Consider the following 20,444-nt stretch of genomic DNA (forward strand, 5'->3'; position numbering starts at 1 on the left):
CTCCTCTAAAAGTAGTTAACACAGGCTTACTTCATAATCCTCTCATTCCATTCACCAGACCCAGGAAATATTGATTATTCATTGCAGTTAAAAGCTCTGGCTACAAGACACAGTTCAAGATGTCAGGATACCTCTAACAGACTGAATAATATATATTTTAGGCACCCCGACCGTCCGCTGCTTTTATTTAGCTGGGCAAGGAGCAACTTATGTCAACTCTATCCACCTAAATACTCGAGTTTGGTGTGATGTTCTGTGTGATGTTCAGGTTTACATATTCTTTGGGTGAGGTCCTCCCTTTCTATTACATGGTGTGAATATGTGACAGTTGGGTCCAAGCCCCCAGGGTGGACAACAGAAATTGGGACTAGCTAAACTGCATCAAATGGCAATTTGGACAAAAAACTTCCTTTTAATACTGGCAGAAATAAGGTGAGCATAAATTCTGAACTTACTCACAAGGCTTAAGTGCTCTAGGCTTAGAAGCAAGCTCTCCAGGTACCTTCAGAAGTAAAGCAGCTCTAATTTAAATGTAACCCTAATTTTTCTTGAGTAGGTCAGAAAGGAAGTAAAGAAATATCATTTGCAAAAGCTCAAGGTCTCAGACCCTAAAATACAGCTTCTGATGCTTCCATAAGTCTCACAGAAGTTTGTACATCTTGAGAAATGATGACATTGTCCTGAAATCTAAGCTAAGTTGGGAAATCTTGTCCAACCAAAGAAATGTCTTACTCTGTGAGTGCCCTGTCTCCAGGAGGTAACTACTCTGACAGCTGGTTATTACTCAGAGTGTGTCAGGATTTAACTCCCAGCAGGTAAAAAGCAAAGACTAGATCATAGCTTTGCACAACTAAAGCCAGTGATGACCTTGTCATTAAGATAAATTCTTGCAGGACATACCTTTGGACAGCAGCTGAGTGGTTCTGTTTTCTAATGATATGGAGATCATTTTTAGAAGGAACTGACTTCATTAATCATTTATTACATTAAAAGCAGAGGTCTTTGAGGTAATTTGAGATATTAAAAAGAAATCACACCTTTTGAAAATTCACAGAAAATCCAGGTTTCTTTCCTACTAGTTGCCTTAGTTTTTAGCAAGTATCACCTGCAATCATCTTTTATATCCATCAGCTTGGGTGCCATTTCTGGAGAGCACAACTTGTTATCTTCTATGCAATGAAAAGTGGCTTTTCCTTATGCCCGGCACCTGGTCAGCCTCAGACATAGGCAGGAATATTCACACCTACTCATCAGGGACAAGAAAAATCTGCAAAGAGGTGCCTCGTCATTTGGCAATGCATTCAGTGCTTCAGGAAATGAAAATCACCAGGTCTGTGCTGTGATTGGCATGCCAGTATTGCCTGTTCCATTCTCAGGCTGCTAGAGAGTGACAAATTTGTTGCATTTCAGCCCACATAGACATCAAACAATGTCAACCGATGAATACTGCAAATCACGTATATTTTTTAAAGTCTTGCATGAATGTAATTGCTGCTTTAAAACCCTGCCTCTTTTGTGAGGAATGGTGCATACAATGGATGTGATTCCAGAACAGGGCAGACTTTTTCAGTCTGTCCATGAAATTCTCTCATGAATCTCATTGAAATGCACATTTACACTAGAGCAAAGTAAAGCAGCACTGGTACCATTGTTCTGATTTTTGTAAATTTGGTATCTTCACAATTAGGGCAATAAGTCAGTGCTACAGAAGTATGTATTTACTGTAACAGCTAATTTATTTGCCTTCTTATTTTATTTAAAAAAAAAGAAGTGAAAACAGCTGCTGTTTTTTTGCTGATTTATGATAACCTGCAATTGAGGTAAAAATAAATGATTTCAATTAAAAAATGCTTTAAAAGCTTCACTGAATTAATTTGGGTGAGAGAACAAGAAGAAGTGGAGGTTGGTGATGAAAGGTTTCTCTTTGGCCTCTCCCTTTTTTGTGAATTATTACTTCAACTTTCAAGACCTTTCTGTCTGCTGAGACTGCAATTAATTTTTTCCAGTTTCACAAAATCCTGAATATTTATTTGAAGAATCAAATGTTACGACTTATCATGTTCTGAGTACAACCTCCAGGTCAGTAGCTTATATACGACAACGAGTAAACACTTTACATAGGACAGTAGTTATAAATGAAATAAAGAAAAAATGAAAGATATGAGCAAAACAGCCACAGTGACAAACACTTGTAACCACTCCTTCTCTGCCAGCATCAATATTTCCAGGCAAAATGAATACAAAGAGGCTGTGAAATATTATCAGATGAAAGTAGTGGAGTTTTGAAGGTTCTAGGGTTATTCACAGACTAAATTTAGCCAAAGGAGGTTAACTTCCTTAGGTCAATCCATGGCCAGTAGAGAGAGAATGAGAGAGAGACTCATTTAAAAAGCTATTTTGAGCAGAAACTCTGCTTTAGGCAATCTGAACACTCTTCTGAAGGAGCCTTTCTCTCTCTTCTGTACTGGGAACTAGCTTTTGCAAAACCCAATTTATACTTATGAGAACAGCATTAGATGCCATTTCCATCAAGAAACACATGAAAATGTGTTATGTCTACAATAAAAAATATCTGCCTAATTGTGCATGTGAGCCTGAGAATACTATATTCTGATTGGTGAAAACCTGCAGGTGAAAATCTCAAGGATGGTTAGAGTAATAATAAAAGTAATCAATTATATTTAATTTTATTTCCTATTCCACTTTCAATCAAGACATAGAGAAACTGAAGTCAGCTGATTTTACTCCATGAAGAAACAAAGGGGACCAACTGTCTAGCCTGGCATAAGCAGATTTTACTTCTTGAATTTCTTGGCAGACATTACAGGAGAGCTAATTCAGACTTACAATTAGAGAGATCCCCTCCATTTCTCCTACACTTATCCACAAGAACTAAACAAACAAAAAAAAGCTTGCAGCAAACAAGACTCAAGTTCTTCTCTGGTTTTGGAAGGTGCCATGTTATCTGGGAACTGTAGAGAATGTGAAAAAGCCACAGGCAGAGTGCTACAACCATTTCAGGTGAACTAAGAAGAAAACATGTTATTGTACAAACTGCTGAATGCCCTTGGGTCCTATTGAAGTCAGTGAAGCCAGCAATTGAACACTGCCCATAAGATAGATTTAGAGAAAACAAAACAAATCAAAACAAAGGTGTTTCTTTTTCCCAGTGACAGGCTTAAATATCAGTTCATATCATCCTCAAATATTTCCCAAGAGCAGTGAGAGGAGGATTATGAAGGTAGGACTTTCCATCACCCACCCAGGGAAAGTGTGGTATGCTGACACCCAGAAGCATGTATTAAAGTATGATTTCCTTATATCCTCAGGTTAATTAAGTTATCGTGAGTATAAACAAAAAACGTTATTTACTTAGGTTTACTGAAATGCTGTAAGGGATACACAAGAGTGCAAGGTCACTTCTAAAAGCCATCAATCTTCCTTATACCCAAACCACTCGACAGGTGCATTCTTTTCTCACAGACCTCCTGCTTCACTGTCAAGACTGCTGCTTTTAATCAAGTCACAGAGCTACTCTCACATCAACAGGTTACAAGGTCACAAGCAGCCTCTTAACTTGCTGTGAAGGAGCAGGGATTTTGAGACAGCAAGTCTCTTGTTCACAGGTACTTACTTATCAATATAATCATTTTTGTTTCTACTTCATAGAAAAACCAAGATGCCAAGAAGGAACAAGTGAAAGCTTTCTTGTCAAGACGGTATTACAAGGGATTCTCTGTATCACTTGAAGAGCAAACCAAATATGACTGTTATTTTTTTTTAAATCACAGTCACTTTTAAGTATATTTTTAAAACGGCAAGTTCTGGACTGAACAACTTATTTCAGACAATTGTTCATCACTGTAAATGAAATTACTAGCTTAAAGCTACAGAGATGAAAACATGCTAGTAGCAAAGGGTAAAAAAACACATTCTTCCTGTTCTCTTCGTCTTTCTCCACTTGTGTGAAATCTGCTCTCAAACTCCATTGTTCTCTCTTCAAACATCCCTAGCACACCAGCTTTCATAATGTGCTCAATACTGATTGCATGCAAAAGTGAATTTAAAACGTTACTTACATATACCATATGTGTTTCTGAATATGTTCTAGCTGCAAAGAAAAGAAAACAAGAAATTAGCTCTGCAAAACGTAAGAGGAAACTCCATAAGACATCCCCACTCAAGACTTGTCTCTAGTAAGGATCAAGTCTACATTCCAGTGCTGGACCTATGCAAATGAGAGGAACTTCTCACTGCATAAAGATCCCACTCATCCTCACCCCACCCCAGTGTACATGAGGCTATAACTCTGGAAAAGGGAATAAGGCAGGAGCAAATCCCAGGAAAACACGTAAGTACAACACTTCACAGGCAAGTGTTTTGGCTATTTGTTTTTCCCTTCCTACTTGCTTCCATTCTACAATCCAATTGAAGATAATAAACTACTCCTTCCAATATGTGCATAATGCCTGACTGTTTACACTAAAAGCTCTTTCCTAGTTTTGTTTTTGAAAGAGCAAGAGAAGGAAATAAAAACTGAGATGGGTAGCATGCATGAACAAAACGAAGTCTGTACCTGTGAATTGTTCTGCCAAGATCTGTGCATGCTAGGCTTCACATTTACCATTAAAAAACCTAAAGACCCATTGGAATAAGGTTTCATGTAAAAAAATACTATTTATAGTTCCAAAACCTTGAGTTTAGGTTCAAATTTCTTTTGCTTCCATCTTTTCTGCTTCACACACGAGCATTTTATTATGTAATGAAAGACTGACCAAAGCAGTGGCTTTATCCGTCTATATAAAGCAGATGCCAACAAGCGTGCTGCATGATGACCACATATTTCACAAAGACAGGGGAAAAAAAAAAAGCAACTGCTTTTTCTGAAATCCCAAGCTGTTCAGATTACAGCAGAACAGCAGAATCTTCCTAACCTAGTTATTCTCTGAAGCACTGTCACAACACAAAAGCAATTTTTATCAATAGCCAGAGATTATTCATTGTGAAGACGATATTTCTTGCTTTCTCTTTATGAAGAACCTTTGAACAAGCAGAGCAATGTGCACACTCACTGCTAACAGGCAGTGCAACATGTGAGTGAGAGGCAGTGGAGAGCTGGCAGGAAATCCAAGCTATAAGATGAAACCCCAGGCCCATTAAACCGGTCCAAAAGAACAGAGACAGCTGTCCTACTATTACTTTCCACTTCAATTCCAGAATAATGAGAATTGGGGAGCAAAAGGGAAAAAAAAAAACAATAGAGGAATAGACAAACAACAAAATTTCACTGATAGAAAGTAAGTGTTCACTGCAGAGAGGCGGGAATCAGAGGCCTCTGTACTATGGAACAACAGCTCCTTGCCTGGGAAACCCAGAAGATCTCATGTCTGCTTTATATTAGATCATTTTTTAAGTGAGACAGGGCTCATATGAGAAACAAAGAAACAAGGGAATACAAACTAGGAAAGCTTGACAGAAGGTGAGACCTGTGTGTCCTGACATCATGTGGTTTCCAGACATGGGAACTCTGGTAGCTGAACTAGAAGAGAACATGGAGCCGCATCTGTCCTTTTCTTTCTTATTACTGCTCGTTCTGGTGTTGCAGTATATGACACAGAACCCCAGATTGCAGGCCTCTGACAAAGGAACTCCCTTCATCACAGTCTCCTCTATTAAGAAGTCCTTTCACCCCTGCACTATTAAAAGAAGGGCAGAGTATTCAAGACTCACTGTCATTTCCCCTAAGTGGCTTAATTCAAGAAGATAACGTACTTATCTATCTATGTATGTTCTCCTGTCAACCTAGAGATGCACTCCTCTTCCTCGTGGCCTTTGCAAGCTGAGGCACAAAACATGAGAAGAGACTATTCTGCATGCCTTTCACAGGGTAGGATTTTAAAATGGTTAGTGCTTACTACAGCAAGAATCTGTTAAGGAGTGAACCTCTTTCGCTTTGTAGAACCACTCTGTAAGATCACAGAATCCCAGGCCCTCTGGGTCCCTCTGGCCACACCCCTGCTCCAGCACAAATGCCCAGAGCCGGCTGCCCAGACAGCATCCAAGGAGGACACTCCCTCACAGCCTCCCTGGGAAATCTGTGCCAGTGCTCTGGCACTCATGCAGCACAGAAGTGCTGCCTGATGGTCAGAGGGAACCTCCTGTGTGTCACTTTGTGTCCCCTGTCTCTTGTCCTGGCACTGGATACCACTGAAAAGAGACAGAGATGCATCTCTGTTCCTTATTTCCCATACACCACATGGAGGGTTAGAGATGTTAATGATTTCAGACAAGATGCAGATGATACAGCTAAGCGATGTCCAAGTCTCTTTCATGCTTGCTTCTTCTGCTGTGTTTTCTGTCTCTGTGGGTCACATTTTTCTTTTTGACTGCAATATGCAGAAAAACAGCACTTCATTCTGTAAGTCAAAGAGAGGGAAAAGGAAGAGCCACCAGTTCCTGTGTTAGTCACAGACCCCCTGGGCTCCTTCAGAGGAGATGTCAAAGAGAAATCTCTTCTGCTCATTCTTGCTGATCAACCTCCTACGAGCTAATGATCCCACAGCAGTTTTCTAAAAGAGAATCCCCCTAGCACTTTGATATACATTTATTTGAAGGTGTATGAGAGCTCTTGTGTGAGAACACAATGGCTGCTGTTTACCTAGAAATCTGCAGTTCCATCCACATCAAAATCATTGCTGTGAAATACTCAGGGATACCCCAGCTATGAACGGTACTCCACAAAACCAATTTCTATTCTGATTCAAATGTAATTGCATTGAAATGTTATTACAAGTGCGTACTTGCTGCTGCCAACATCTTCACCGCTTTTTTAAAGGTAATTAATTAATGCTTTGTTGCTTTTCATCTGCATTAAAGTGACAGGAGGGCTAAGGGAGGGCGATTGGTTTTGACAAGGAGAAGTCTGTATGCTTTTTACTATGCAATGCAGGGGAGGGAGATACACAGTGGGAGCTAATCTTACTCCTCCTGCTTTCATTTAAACACAATGTTTAAATGCATACAAGTGACGAAGGCATTTAACAGCCCTTCCCAGAGGGTTCTTCTTGCTGCTTGTACATGAGTTTGCCAAATTTAATGCCATTTTATGGAAGTTGTTAAAATGCTGCTTCCTAACATCCCCTAGCCACCGCAGGCAATTGCCTCATGATGCCATCTCTGAAACAACAAAACATGTTTACCTCCATTGCACATGCACAGTCAGAGGAGAGATTCTGCAAGCTAAAATGCTGCGATAGAAGGAGTCGGGGAACTCCTTCATAATGGTTTTACACAAAAATACTTCCTATACATATTAACCTTGATTACTGAAGTAGCATTGAGAACCCATACTCTTAAATCTGGTTTGATGAAAAACTGTACGTGCTCATCAGAAAAGGAGGTCTCCTCCCCCAAGGAGCTTACGTCTAAATACTAAGACAGGGAACAACAGATGGAGACAGACAGGCAGATGGAAAACAAGACAGTGCTGTCTACATCCTCAGTACTGATCTCAGCAGACTGGTTGCCAAGCTGAAAAGTTCTGACCTGCAGAAAAACTTTCTCAAAGTCCAAAGATAAGGATGAGAGCTTCTGAGCTTGAACTCATGTCAGGTTTCAAACTTCCCCATCCAGAAAACAAATAGTTTCAAACCCATCCATGCACTAACTCAACCTACATCTCAGATAATTCTTCTTCAGTTAGAAGATTCTCTAGTCTGAGCTTTAAACCAACTACATAATGTCAAGATATAGGCTTTTCCTGAACAAAGCATTCAAGCTGATAGCACCAACAGCAGAAGAACCATTACTTCCATTAGTAGCAGCAGTCATACTATAGCAGCCTCCAGAGACCTCAACAAGGGCAAGGTATTGCTGTGCTAAGTGCACACTGTAAGAATAGGCCTGTGGTAACCAAAAGCTTACAGGCTATGTACATCAACTGGACAACTGCCACCACTCCACAGATGGTGAAGTAAGACAGTTTGAATGATGTGATAGGCACCTTACCAAAAGACCTAGAAAAAATAAAGGAATCAGGATAATTTTTCCCTCCATCGTTTTTTCTATTGTGCTTTAGAAGTTGAAAAGCATTAAAGATAATATCATTATAGCATACACGAGACTCCAGGAAAATAATAATAATAAAAAAAGAACAGCAGAGAGGAGACTGAAAATTTGGGTAATTTAACTTGGCTAATATTTCAGCCTTAACATCTACATGGACATCCAACACAAGTCATTTTATTCTCAAGTAAAATATCAGCACTGGGAACAATAACAGCTTTATCACAATCCATAGTTCTGCAATAACTGATCTGCTCTGACCCTAGTTGTTGTACATACACACTTTTGACAAGGCTCACTCTTCTTTAACAGGAAAGTGGACCAAAGCTCCTTCCTTCTCCTCTTTGCCTTTCTGTTTCTGTGGAAGAAAGTGGCAGACAATGCAAATGGATTCCACCACAGGAACTGTAATTCTCCACTGCAGAGATGCTGAGTCATTGGAAACCTCCAAGGAAAACATATTCACTTTTCGAAGTGCACATAACTGAAAGGAATCATATCCTGCAGTACTGCAAGCACCGCGAGCTCTCACTGTCTTCCATAAGCCCTACTAAACCTAAAACTAGTTCACTTTTCCCTCCTGACACTACTCCTGATAAAAAGCTGTCCCCGTATCCCATTGACAGGACTAGAATGCTTCTTCTCATTTCCAGCCTAGTTTCATGTAAGGCTACTTGACGTACATTTGTTTTTGTGCCAGTATCTTCCTTCAGTTTAAACCTTCTCTCCCTGGTAATTACCTCCAGCGCATACGTGGATGACTAGTACATTCTCTCTCAGACATCATGTAGGTAGACTAAGTCAAGTTTTTTTAGGCTGTGCTATTCAGAGAAGCTCACTCCAATTCCCATCGCTTCAGCATTCATCTTTTGCAGTACTGCCTGTTTGATTTAATCTTTACTGAGCATGGGCAGTCAGGAATACCACACCCAGCAGTCAGGGGCTCCTTCTACTGAAAGAAAAACATGGATTCTTTTACCTAAAGCATGCTTAGCTGAACAAGCCTAGTAAAGGGTAGCACTCAGGCACATCTAATATCCATCCTTCAGACTACATAATACACGGTGAGTGTGAACCTTATTCCACTAAGACATAACGAAGTCCTCTTTCTATAAATGAATCATATACAACAAAACGTACTGCCAACTTCCCAAGGCAGGAAAGGGCCAGCAACAATACTTCTGAGTGCCCTCCCCTCCATTAATTGTCTCAAGCTTTAACACCGAAGCTGAACGATGACAGTTGAACACGAAAGTTAGTTCTGTTTTTGTTGATAATTTTAACAGATGGACTGGGGAAGGTGTGGGTGTACTGTGAAATGGCAATTACTGCAGTGGGGGAAATGCAGTTGGATGAAAAGGAAAAAAAGATACACATGAAAAAAAGAAACAAAGCAGAGTAGGGAAGTGAAAAATAGAAGAAGAAAAATCCTAGTGACCCTATAATCACTATATTTTTCTGCAGAATTCACCAGTAAGATACTGAACAAATGATCAGTACATCGGCCTTTATTGTACCCAAGCCACAATTTTGCTCACATTTTTTATATAAATATCAAATTGATTCAAGTAAGAAATTTTCTAGGAATAGAGGCTTCCAAATAAACCCATACTTATATCCTCTTTTATTCGCAGGACACAGCTAAAATAGAATTCAGATCTCTCCTTGAAATGAATTACATATTCCTAGATCCTGTGCAGTAAACAAAGAGCTCCATTCTGCCTGGCACTTTAACCAGAACACTAACAGCATAGAAAGGGAAGTGTGACAGCAGCAGGGACAGCAAACCAAGAGACCCTACAATAATGAAAATAAGATTGCAGCTAGTAACAAAGAGCTATTCTTTTTCCTCTCAGCTCTCAGCTCTTACATGCATTTTACTTCAAATTCTTAGTCACAATCCACTGTTGAGTACTTGTCAATAACAATTTGATCCCCCCCCTTTTTTTTTCCCTCTCTAAGGAAATAAGAGCTTCTTTCTGATCAAGAAAATGAGGGGATCACTATGGGACCTTGATTTACCTTAATGTTTTTCACTCTTGGACGTGTACAGTCTCTGCTGTATCACACAACTTAAATCTTCAGGCAGTATTAAGAAATTGGAGTGCTATCTGGCAAAATTAAATCCTAACATTTTGAAGAAGATCTGATGTCTGATGATCTGTGCTCATTGGCATACTCAAGCCATCTGCACCAAGATCTTTGAGAGAAAAATAAGAACATTTCATCTGTTCTGTATTGTGCTGGTTTCCTGAGCAAGAGCAGTAGTCTACATATCGGGGAGGCAAAAGACAGCACATTCATTGTTCAAGGTCTAATCTATCCACCCGCCGTGGCCCCCACCCTCTGTTGCTTTATTGCCTTGTTCCACCCAGTTTGTGAGTTTAGGGCATACTGTTAAATTTACATTATGGAAAAGAAACAGATAGAGAGCGGCTTAGTGACTTGGTCATAGAGAACAGCTCTCAGGTCTTAGGATACAGCCCTTGCCTCTGCAGCATTCTGTCCATGAAAATACTTGGAAAAAATAATTGTTTTCATTCTTTTGTTAAAAATCTAATGAAAAAGGGCCTTTAAAGTGCCTAATATATATATTTGGCTTTATATCAGTGCTACTCCTTCACTGCAATGTCACAGCTACTAGATTTGCAAAGGTAAGGATACCAGTAATACCACGAAGAACTTCTCACCTACATCACCAAACAGAATACGACCTCGTTTTGTAATGAACAAAATAAAAACCTGGCTGCAGCTGCCAGATAATACTGTAAAGAGAGCTGTGAAGGGAGTTTAAGTTCACTTTTTAACAGACAGGTGTCTGCATCCCAGAAGCACCATCACAGCTGGTGAAGACTGATGCTGTTGTTAGCAATCTCAACAGAGAGGCCAAGCACTGATCTGCGAGTTTATTTATAAATATTTTAGCAGACTGAAGAACCAGGAGGAGTTTTAAATTTACATTTCTTTATGCATACTCCCACTCAGAATCTGTGAGCTTAGTAGATCTGTATAAAATCATCATCAGAGCCTGACAATAGGATTTACAAGGGCAATGTACCCATAAAGGCTGAAGCTTCCAGTGACAAGCAGGCAAGCTCGCTTTCCAAAATGATTTTAACTGCTAATTTTTTTTAATTCCCTCAAACATTAACACAGCGTTAATGAAGGATACAATCACTACACAGTGCTCATCCATGCAGGCTCTCTATAATAGTGATGGGCTATATCTCAGCTACAAAGATGCAGTGCTGAACGCCTGGAGCTCAGCACTGCAGGCCTAATCATGCTCAGGACCCAGGGCACAACATGAAACAGCAGACTAAAAGGCACCTGCTCTGAAGGCTACTAGAGGATAATGCAGAGCACACATAGGACAGAATACAATGCAGCTGTTTGGCTTGAAGTGAGAAGTCACACTTTTGTCAGAAATGTAAAAAGAGCATACTGTGTTTAACAGCAAAGCTTCAAAGAACAGTCCAAATTGTTTTGACTTTCAAACAATTACATCACGTCCCTGATAAACTGGCACAGCCACCAGGAGAGCCAGACTGTCCAGGCAGATTCCAAAATGTGCCAATGGGTCAGTAGCACTGTGATCAGATTATGAAGGCGTCATTCCAAATACCCACTGCAGCACATGAGGAAGAATTATGAAGATAGAGAAGCAACGCAAAAGCAATCTGGCCCCATCATTTAAAAGGGAAGGTGATTAACCTCTCCAAAACTCCACCAGCTTCGCTCATACTTTGCTAAGGAGGAAATGCACAGGAATGGCAGTAAACCAAGTTACCTTAGTTAGTCAACTGTAACTGCAATGACGTGACAAACAAAGCCTTGATCACATGACTTACAACAAATGCTTCCTTACCGTGAGACGTTTCGAGGCATCCACTTCAATCATCCCCCGCAAGAGGTTCTGACAGTCCGGAGGGATAAAATGTGGCATGTGGAACACTCCACGTTTCACCTTCTCCAACAGCTGCCGCAAGTTGTCGTCATCAAACGGCAGGGCACCCTGTGGGGATGTGATGGATTTGTGGATGGGAGAGAGCAGGGAAAAGGAGTTGGAGAGAGCAAAAGGAGAAAAGCCAGGATAAACACAGTGAGACAAAGGAAAAGAGAATGTCAGCTCATAATGAAGTATTATAATAAGTGAAACAATCTTTTGATCCACTGAAAATAAATAATTTCTTAGTGCTGCTGTATTTTCTCCAACATAGGGAAAAAGCAGAGGATATACAGTTTTTTTTATTAAACCTTTAATTAGAAAATGACTACCAGAATAAAGCATAATACATAATATGAAATTGCCTTTCCAGGCAAATTCAGCAAAGATGCATGTATTCAGTTAAATTCAGCTCAAGCTTTTGATCTGCTGGTGTTCCTCCTGGGCATACTTTCACTGCAGCAATGTTTATCCTTTCCTTACTTTTAATCTTCCTGAGACACATTTATTGCAGACATTGGAAAAGAGGTGAACAGCATTTGAGAGACTTTCAGTAAAGAATATCCTCTTTCTGATGGAGCAGTGGAATGACACAGCTGAAAAAAACCCTAACCAACATTAGCTCTCTGGAAGCAGCAGACGTTCTACCTGGTTAACGTACTCCATCCAGTTCCCATGCTGCAGTCAGGTCATCAGTCCCTACTGCTTCCCTACTGCAGCTCACTTACATGAATAGCCTGAGCTTTTTTAAGCTCAAATTTCATTTTGAATAGATCATCAGCTGGCCACAAAAAGCAGCAAAAAGCCTATCCTTGCTGCAAGGACAAAAAGGAAGAGAGTAGAAATCTTTAGGATAACTCCACTTTTATAGCAAGTATGCACCTTCCTTGATATTCTCACTTTGCTCTTTCACTGTGTGATGAGCTTCCTTGGCTTCCAGGAGAGGTTGTGGGAAGTTGCAAGCTGTCAGCTGCTGTGATAATGAAGCTTTCAGTTGTTAGTGCTGGCACTGTTCTTGCTACAGTGAGTACCGCATCTGTATAAGCAGGCCTGTGTCCACTGTTTGCTGAGACCACCAACTTAATTTACAGAAACCTTCGAAAATCTACCTGATGGCAACAACTTCTGGATGCTATTTACTGTTGTTCATTCAAGCAGCCATGAAGAAATAGCCTTCTTGTCTTTCACAACCAACCTCTCGAGTTGCCTACTTTTTTCCTTACGGTTCCAGACTTATGGGAAAATCAATTCCGATAGTTCAGTACTTTGGCTAACACAAGTTAATCCACTATGAAGTCAGCAAGGCTGCTTTGTGGCATTTCCTGAAGGTAACAACTACAGATCTTATATTACCACCACCTGTTATTACAGCTTGAGAATTTTTGCAGTTTTTCCTGATATAATTAACTGGACAGCTCTGCACTCTCTGTCAGTAATAGACTCATTTCAGTCATTTTGCAGGCTTGTGTATATATGTAGAAATAGATGAAGATGCTTCCCAGCAACAGAGGGACACCAAATCTTGACATAGAAGCCATCTTCTCTATACTTTATAATAAGTATAATAAGTATTTTAAACCAAAATTATGAACAGAATCTAACTCCAATTGAGTTTTAGTTTCACTGAACAAGTGCTTCTGTCAAAATAAAACATTTAAGTGAAGAATTAGTAACTGAAAATACTAATAAAAGTAAAAGAACATCAATATTTAGCTTCAGGCTTCTTGTTTTTATAATTGTAGATCATCACTTAAACTATTACAAATATAAAATACTTAATGTGCATTAAAACTATTCTCATATAAACCATTAATTCTGCACATAGTAACATCATGCTTATATAAGCATATATCTGTATTTTCCTACACTTTACCATGGGAATTGATAACAAATGCCAAACCTATTTGCTTTCAGCCGGACATCTGATTATTGTATATTTGGGAATGCTACATTATACTGTAAAACAGAATAAATTCCACAGAGAATTGAAACTTTGATCAAAAGAAAGATAAGTTACAAGATACTACATTTTGAATACTAAGAAAAGTACTCCAAGTGAGCCAGATGGAAACTAATTTAAACTTCATACTGTTGGCTCAGTTTTGTATTCTCTAGTGAACCAAATTAAAATATAGCCCAATACTTGCATGAAACAAAACTGTTGCACTCAAATCTTTTCGTGATAAAAGACTGCAGTTAATGTATGCATATACATAATGAAATGTACACATACATACAGCAGAAAAAAAACCCAAACACTTGCAGAAACCAGCCATGTTCAATCTTGTGAAGGGCAACAATTTCTGTGTCTTGGAGTAGCACACTTGTTTGGATCAAAAAATTCAGTGTGCTTTGAATGGGGCTCTTTAAAGTGCTGCAGCATTACAACACAGCAAATGATATTTATGGAGGCAAGTCTTTGACACTTGTCTATGTTCTCATGTGCAGGGCAGCCGCATTTCAAAGCAGCAGTGAAATATTCTTCATGCTTTTCCTCTGGGACTGATGTAGCACTAAGAGGAAAGGATGCAGTTGAGAGATACAAAAATAGGAGAACTAAAAAACCCAAACCTATCTGTACATGGTGTCAGTAGAATCACCATCATATACAGCAGCATTTGTGAATACTTCTTTTCTTTTTTTTTTTATTTTTTAAGGATAGAGCAAGGAAGATGACTCACCACTAGCAACGCAAATAAAATGACTCCACAGCTCCAGACGTCTGCTTTTCTTCCATCATACTTTTCTCCCTGTGCAGCAATGACACAGAGACTCAAAAATGTGCTCACTAGTAAGTGAATTTATTATTCTTGAGGAACAAGAGAGGGGAGAATGGGAAATCACACATTTTGATTCCGCCACCTGCTTCCCAAGGTGGCCTTTCCAACCAGGAGGCCAAGACACAGCCCATTAATTGATTTTTTTTTATGAACAGCAGTTTACACTTATCTAGGTTCTATGAGAACAGGGTCAGAAGAAGGAAACAGCAGGAATGGCTGAGGACTGGAAACTTTTTAGTCCTGATCCTGAAACAGAGGCAGAGGTGTACTAAGGGCATCAAGAATGAGTTTTTCTCCTCCCTAGTTCTTCAGGGAGCTTGTCATCAGTCACATTATTTATGAACTCATAGTATTGGCTGGACAGTGTCTTTTGTATGCATGTTTGGCTTTATGTTAGTGATATGTTTCAAAAGGGTGATACGCTCCTCTTGTAAGACCCCACTTGCATTCAGCTCTCAGGTCCCCAACCTAGGGAGGACATAGATCTGTTAGAGTGGGTCCAAAAAGGCCAGAACGATGAACAGAGGGCTGGAGCACCTCTCCTACAAAGATAGGCTGAGAGAGCTCTTCAACCTGGAGGTGAAACTCACTGCAGCCTTTCAGTACCTAAAGGGAGTTTACAAGAAAGCTGAAGAGCAACTTTGCCAGGGAGTTTTATAGAACAAGGGTTAATGATAGATTTAGCTTAGACATAAGGAAAAATCTTTTTATTGTAAGGGTGGTGAGGCAGTGGAACAGATTACTAAGAAAGGATATAGATGCCCCCTCCCTAGAAGTGCTCAAAGTCAGGTTGGATGGAGTTTCAGCAACCTGGTCTAGTGGGAATGTCACTGCCCATGGCAAGGGAGTTGGAAATTGATGATCTTTAAGATCCCTTCCAACCCAAACAATCAGAAAAATATAAAATAATAAAAAAGAACATCTAAAAAAAGGAGGGGAAACTTGGCCCTGTAATATTCAATACTTATTTTAAGAAGACAAAAGGAAGAGAAGGGGGGAAAGGGTAGCTCCTATCATTTAAAAGAAACCAATATCACTGACAGCCAACTGCCATTCTGCTGAAATAGCTACAGTGGGGAAGAAAAGGCACAGGTGTCTAGAGTGGAAAGACCAAGTTAAATGAGGCTACTGCTTTTCTGTCTGATAACATGCACAAAGGTATTGTGAGAACAACACAGGATTATTTCCCTCAGATGGTTGATGAGGCTTGATTCAGGGCTGAACCAAACAACCAAAATCACAGTTATGTTCATTCTCTCCTTTCACATGATGTCTGTCTTGGACAGATTTCCTGTAGAGAGGGTCTGTCTGCACACATACAATTAGTGACACTTTAAAGAAAACATACATTGGTTTTAATCAACTTACCCGGATAACTTCAGGGCAGGCATAATGCGGTGATCTGAAACACAAAATATTGAGATGAGCATGTATTTATGAACTATTTGCATTTCCACTTTGCTTACCAGAATCAGGATCGGCTCATTTACACAGAAAGCAAGTTTGCAAAAAACAGCCCTTTTTATTACTGTAATGAGAATATATTTCTCAGACAAACCTAGAAATGGTCAACAACTAGCATAATTCAAAATTCAATGGCCCTAATATGAATTTCTTAAAAGGAATGGAAGAGCAGGCATATTTTGTGATTACATAAAATTCCAGCCCTCCAACTCTTTACTTTCATTTGGCCATATATAAAACTAGAAGGAAGGCACACACTGCAAGGTCTTTTAGGGGAAAAAAAAATAAATGTTTTCAGAGCCAATGCATGTATCTCCAAACCATATCTTGCACCTCTTCTGCTAAGAGTGCTCTCAATTACTCCAGCAGTCATAAAAGCTGCCAGTACATGATTTCAACACGCTATTTATTTTTATTAAAAAAAAAAAAAGCAACAGCAACACAAAATGGATGGACAACAGTACTGTTGCCTTTTGCACTAATATATTCTCTTCACATCCTTCCACCCATCTATCTTTTCTTTGATTCTTGGCTGAGAATAGTTAATTACTTCAACTTGCCAGGTAATAATTTTAATTCCTAAAGATTATAGCCATGGCTATTTATTTTTATAGCCCTCATTAAAGTAACTTGACAAGTAAAAGGGATGCAAACTGTCTGAGACCTGTGTGCAAATCTCACTATTGTTTATACTGACACCTCCCAGCAGTCCCTGAGCCTGTCTTCATTTGTGCATTTGTTTCTTGTGACAAACACAATCATGGTTGGGCAATACCTGTCTCACAAAGTAATGAGCAAAACAGAAGCACAGTAAGGTTAGCTTTGTGCTAGGATGCTACTTTAATGCCCAGTGAGACAGTCCATTAATTACCTTTCCATACACATTACACTTATGGTAAAATATCATCCTGAGCGCATGGCACATCTGATTTGCTATCACAGCTTTTGGCAGACTGTGATAATATACTTTGAGTACAACTAGAACTGCAGCTACCTTGAATACAAAGCTTAAGCAAGGAGAAATAGAATATAACTGATCCCTCACAAACTTTGGGGAAGGTGGGACTTGGAAGTTTAGCATACTATCTAATAACACTTCTTCGTTAAGAGGCTATCACATGTATTATGACCAACCCTATGCAATCAGTAATTCAGTAATTTAGATCTGATTTTATAAACCTTGAAAGGTCCATCAAGACAAGAAATGTCTTGCCTTGGAGAATTGACCTTTGGATGCTCTGGGAGGTAAGAAAGTACTTGAACCCAGTGGGGAGGACAGACCCACTGGGCTCTTTTGGCAGCTCTGTCTTTGGCAGCCACAGATGAGTTATTAAAATCTGCTGCTGGCCACAACTGGTTGACCAGAACCTCATTGTAAGTTTGCTGCACTGACTAAAACGAGACCAACACCACTGCTGCTTTCCTACCTTCCAGAAATTTGCAACTCCAACAAAGACAGATTTCAGAATTCATAATTGCATATGCTGAGGTATACAACCATCTTGCAAATATCCTTGAAAAGAAGAATGTAAGTATTGTGAAGATGATGAGATGGGTAGATACCCAGTTAGGAATCTCAGTAGCAAATGCACTTAAAGCATTTTACTCCCCTGATGTCTGTTGAGTGTGGAGTTTGCGGTGGAGTCTGCAAGGTGTCTTTCAAGACACTGGTGAAATTCTGCTAAAATCTAACAGAATGGGCGGAGAAAATGTTACAATAAATAATTTCAACAAGTTGAATTGATTCAATCATTCAACAGCTGCACTGCAACTGCCCAGAGAGCACAGATTTCTGGCATAGCCACTCTAAATTCTTGCCAGCACACACTATCAGGATATCTGCAGCACTGTCTTGGCAAACAGCTCTAAACAGGTTCCCCTGGCCAGCCAGAAATCTGTAGAAAACTCATTTCCATGCTGCCAATCACAAAGGACCTTCAACTGCTTTAAAGAGAAAGCTAAAATTTAATAAAAAATCTATTTATCTTTCTATAGAGTCCTGATTATTTCTTTGGCTCTTATCAATAATTATTCAATATTCAGTATTTTCCTCTCTCTTCCCCTAGGCCATTCTCCTCATCTTTCAGCTACATCTCTGAGCAGCAAAAGCCACAATTTGCCCTTGATAATAAATAAGTATACAGCTCAGCAAGATTAAGAAGCAGCTGCTGCCTCTGGGTACTGCTGCAAAAAAGCCCCAGTGTTGGCAGTGTTTATTTCAAGGGTGATGCTGATTTTCCCAGGCTAGTCTGCCTGGGGCAGGAAGGGCCCTCTGAACGGTCATTCACAGCTGTGACTCTTGGACACAGGAATCTTAACAGATCTTGCAGGCCCTTAGCAAAGCATTTACATGAGACTTCGACCAGAGAAAATAACCCAAAGTGCAATGGTGAAAACCACTACAAGTCCAGACAGGGGTCATGCAATCAGAAAGATGCATCTTTGATGCATCTACCATGAATCTCATCTGAAACACTAGACAAGTAGGTTTTGATCTTGACACATTGATACAGTAAAGCTAGAGTAAACCAGTGCTGTATCTCCAGTGAAGATGTGATGTACGTCTGATTGGTGCAAGCAGTTCTGACCTCCTGTCTCAGTACATAGGTAAGAGAGATCTGTACACTGATAAACTGTGTATGCCTGTGTATGGTTTACGCAACAACTGCTTTTCCAGAGATGGTTGATGAGGGAGAAGAGGGAGAGCTGTACTGTACAATCCTGCTCTATAATGTGACAAATCATGTATTGCACTTTCTGACAGGTCTCTTTAAAGATGAATCTCCATGCTTGTGTACTTTGGATCCATGCCTTAGGAAGATACTACTTGGGGAAGAAGAAATGCTTCTCTTTACTCCTCACAGCTGGAGGCAGTATTTCTGTGGAGAGGGAGGAAGAAGTCTTGTTCTCTCTTTGCTTGAAGATACTTTTATATAGGAGATGCACTGAAACCCTCTTGTGTCTGGCTGTTTTTGGTGTTGCTCAGATGCTTCCCCCCAAGTTAACTGCTATCTCTTAGCTGGCTTTTGGAGACAGAAGCTACCCACTAGAGCAAAAGAATGCCTATGTGGAACACCATGCTGGGCAGCAAAGGGCTGAGATGAAGGGGAACGTGAGAGGAGCAGTGAAACAGAAAAAGGGAATTCCTCACAAGAAGGATGCATGTTAGAGCATCCTGTTGGGAAAATGACAGCCACAGATCACACAGCAAAGTAATGCAGGGAGGGACTGAAGAAATAGTCTGAGGAGCAGCAGGTAGTTCAGGCTGTACTGAAGGCAATAACTGCAGGCAGGGCTGTAATTAAAGTAGTAGCTGTAGTTAAGGTTGAGTGCTATTTTGCAATTAAAGCTTCAGTTCTATTTAGCACTATATGAGAAAACTCAGCATCTAGCTCTCAGCCATCTTACAGCTGTTCACTCCTCAAGCACAAATAGACTTTCTACGAATTTGCAAACCAGTTCATTAATTAATATACGAGTTCAAATTATTAAGACATAGATCCTTTAAGAGATCTTAATTTAAAAACTGAAACAGATCCCTATATTAAAAGAGCATAAAGAATACAGATGCAGTACTCAAAAGCAAAGCCCAAACAGGCTGTGCTGTGCTCTGTAGATAAGTGAGAATGAGGCAGTGGGTCTGCTGCTGTCCACAATGCCTCTGGTTTACTTTTGCAGAAATTGGAAAGCCAGTGGTCAAGTGAGGGAAGTGTGGTGCTACGAAGGACAACGTTGTGATGAGGCAGCTGGTTGACATACTGAAGAATCAAGCTCTGTGCCTGCAACGGAGTCCTTCTGTGAATGCAAATGAAAAGGTGCTTTAAACTGAGATGTTCACAGCTAATTGCAAGCTGCAGGTTCCCTTGTTTTTGATGTAGTTAATATTTGTAAGCTTAAAATACTTTGATGAAAATCCTACCTAGCATCCACAGCAAGGCTCGGATGTGGTGAGATGAAATTTTGAATGGATCCATAAAACAAAGGATGAGAATAAATTAAACAGATGCTTATTCAAAAAACCTCACACCATAAAAATACCAAATGAGGCAAAGTTTTGCTGGAAAAATACCTGTATAAGCTCGTAATTAATGAACTTATCCCAGTGTACATGAATATTTTGGGACCGAGTTAATTTTATACTTGTAATCTGAAAAGTACTATATCTTAAATTTTCAGCACTTAATTTTGCA

The 20,444-nt window shown here is 39.8% G+C and overlaps 1 protein-coding gene across 1 annotated transcript in view; it reads right to left on the minus strand.

Annotated features, from left to right (window-relative positions):
- The window catches only part of BRSK2 (BR serine/threonine kinase 2), a 299,120-nt gene that overhangs the window by 56,147 nt on the left and 222,529 nt on the right, over positions 1-20,444 (minus strand). The window contains 4 exon segments of the mRNA XM_085224331.1: positions 4,080-4,111; positions 11,933-12,079; positions 14,692-14,760; positions 16,159-16,192. Of these exon segments, the coding sequence (XP_085080457.1) occupies positions 4,080-4,111; positions 11,933-12,079; positions 14,692-14,760; positions 16,159-16,192 (282 nt within the window).

The sequence above is a fragment of the Meleagris gallopavo genome, chromosome 5, assembly GCF_905368555.1.
Source record: "Meleagris gallopavo chromosome 5, MGAL_WU_HG_1.1, whole genome shotgun sequence".
Lineage (NCBI taxonomy): Eukaryota > Metazoa > Chordata > Aves > Galliformes > Phasianidae > Meleagris > Meleagris gallopavo.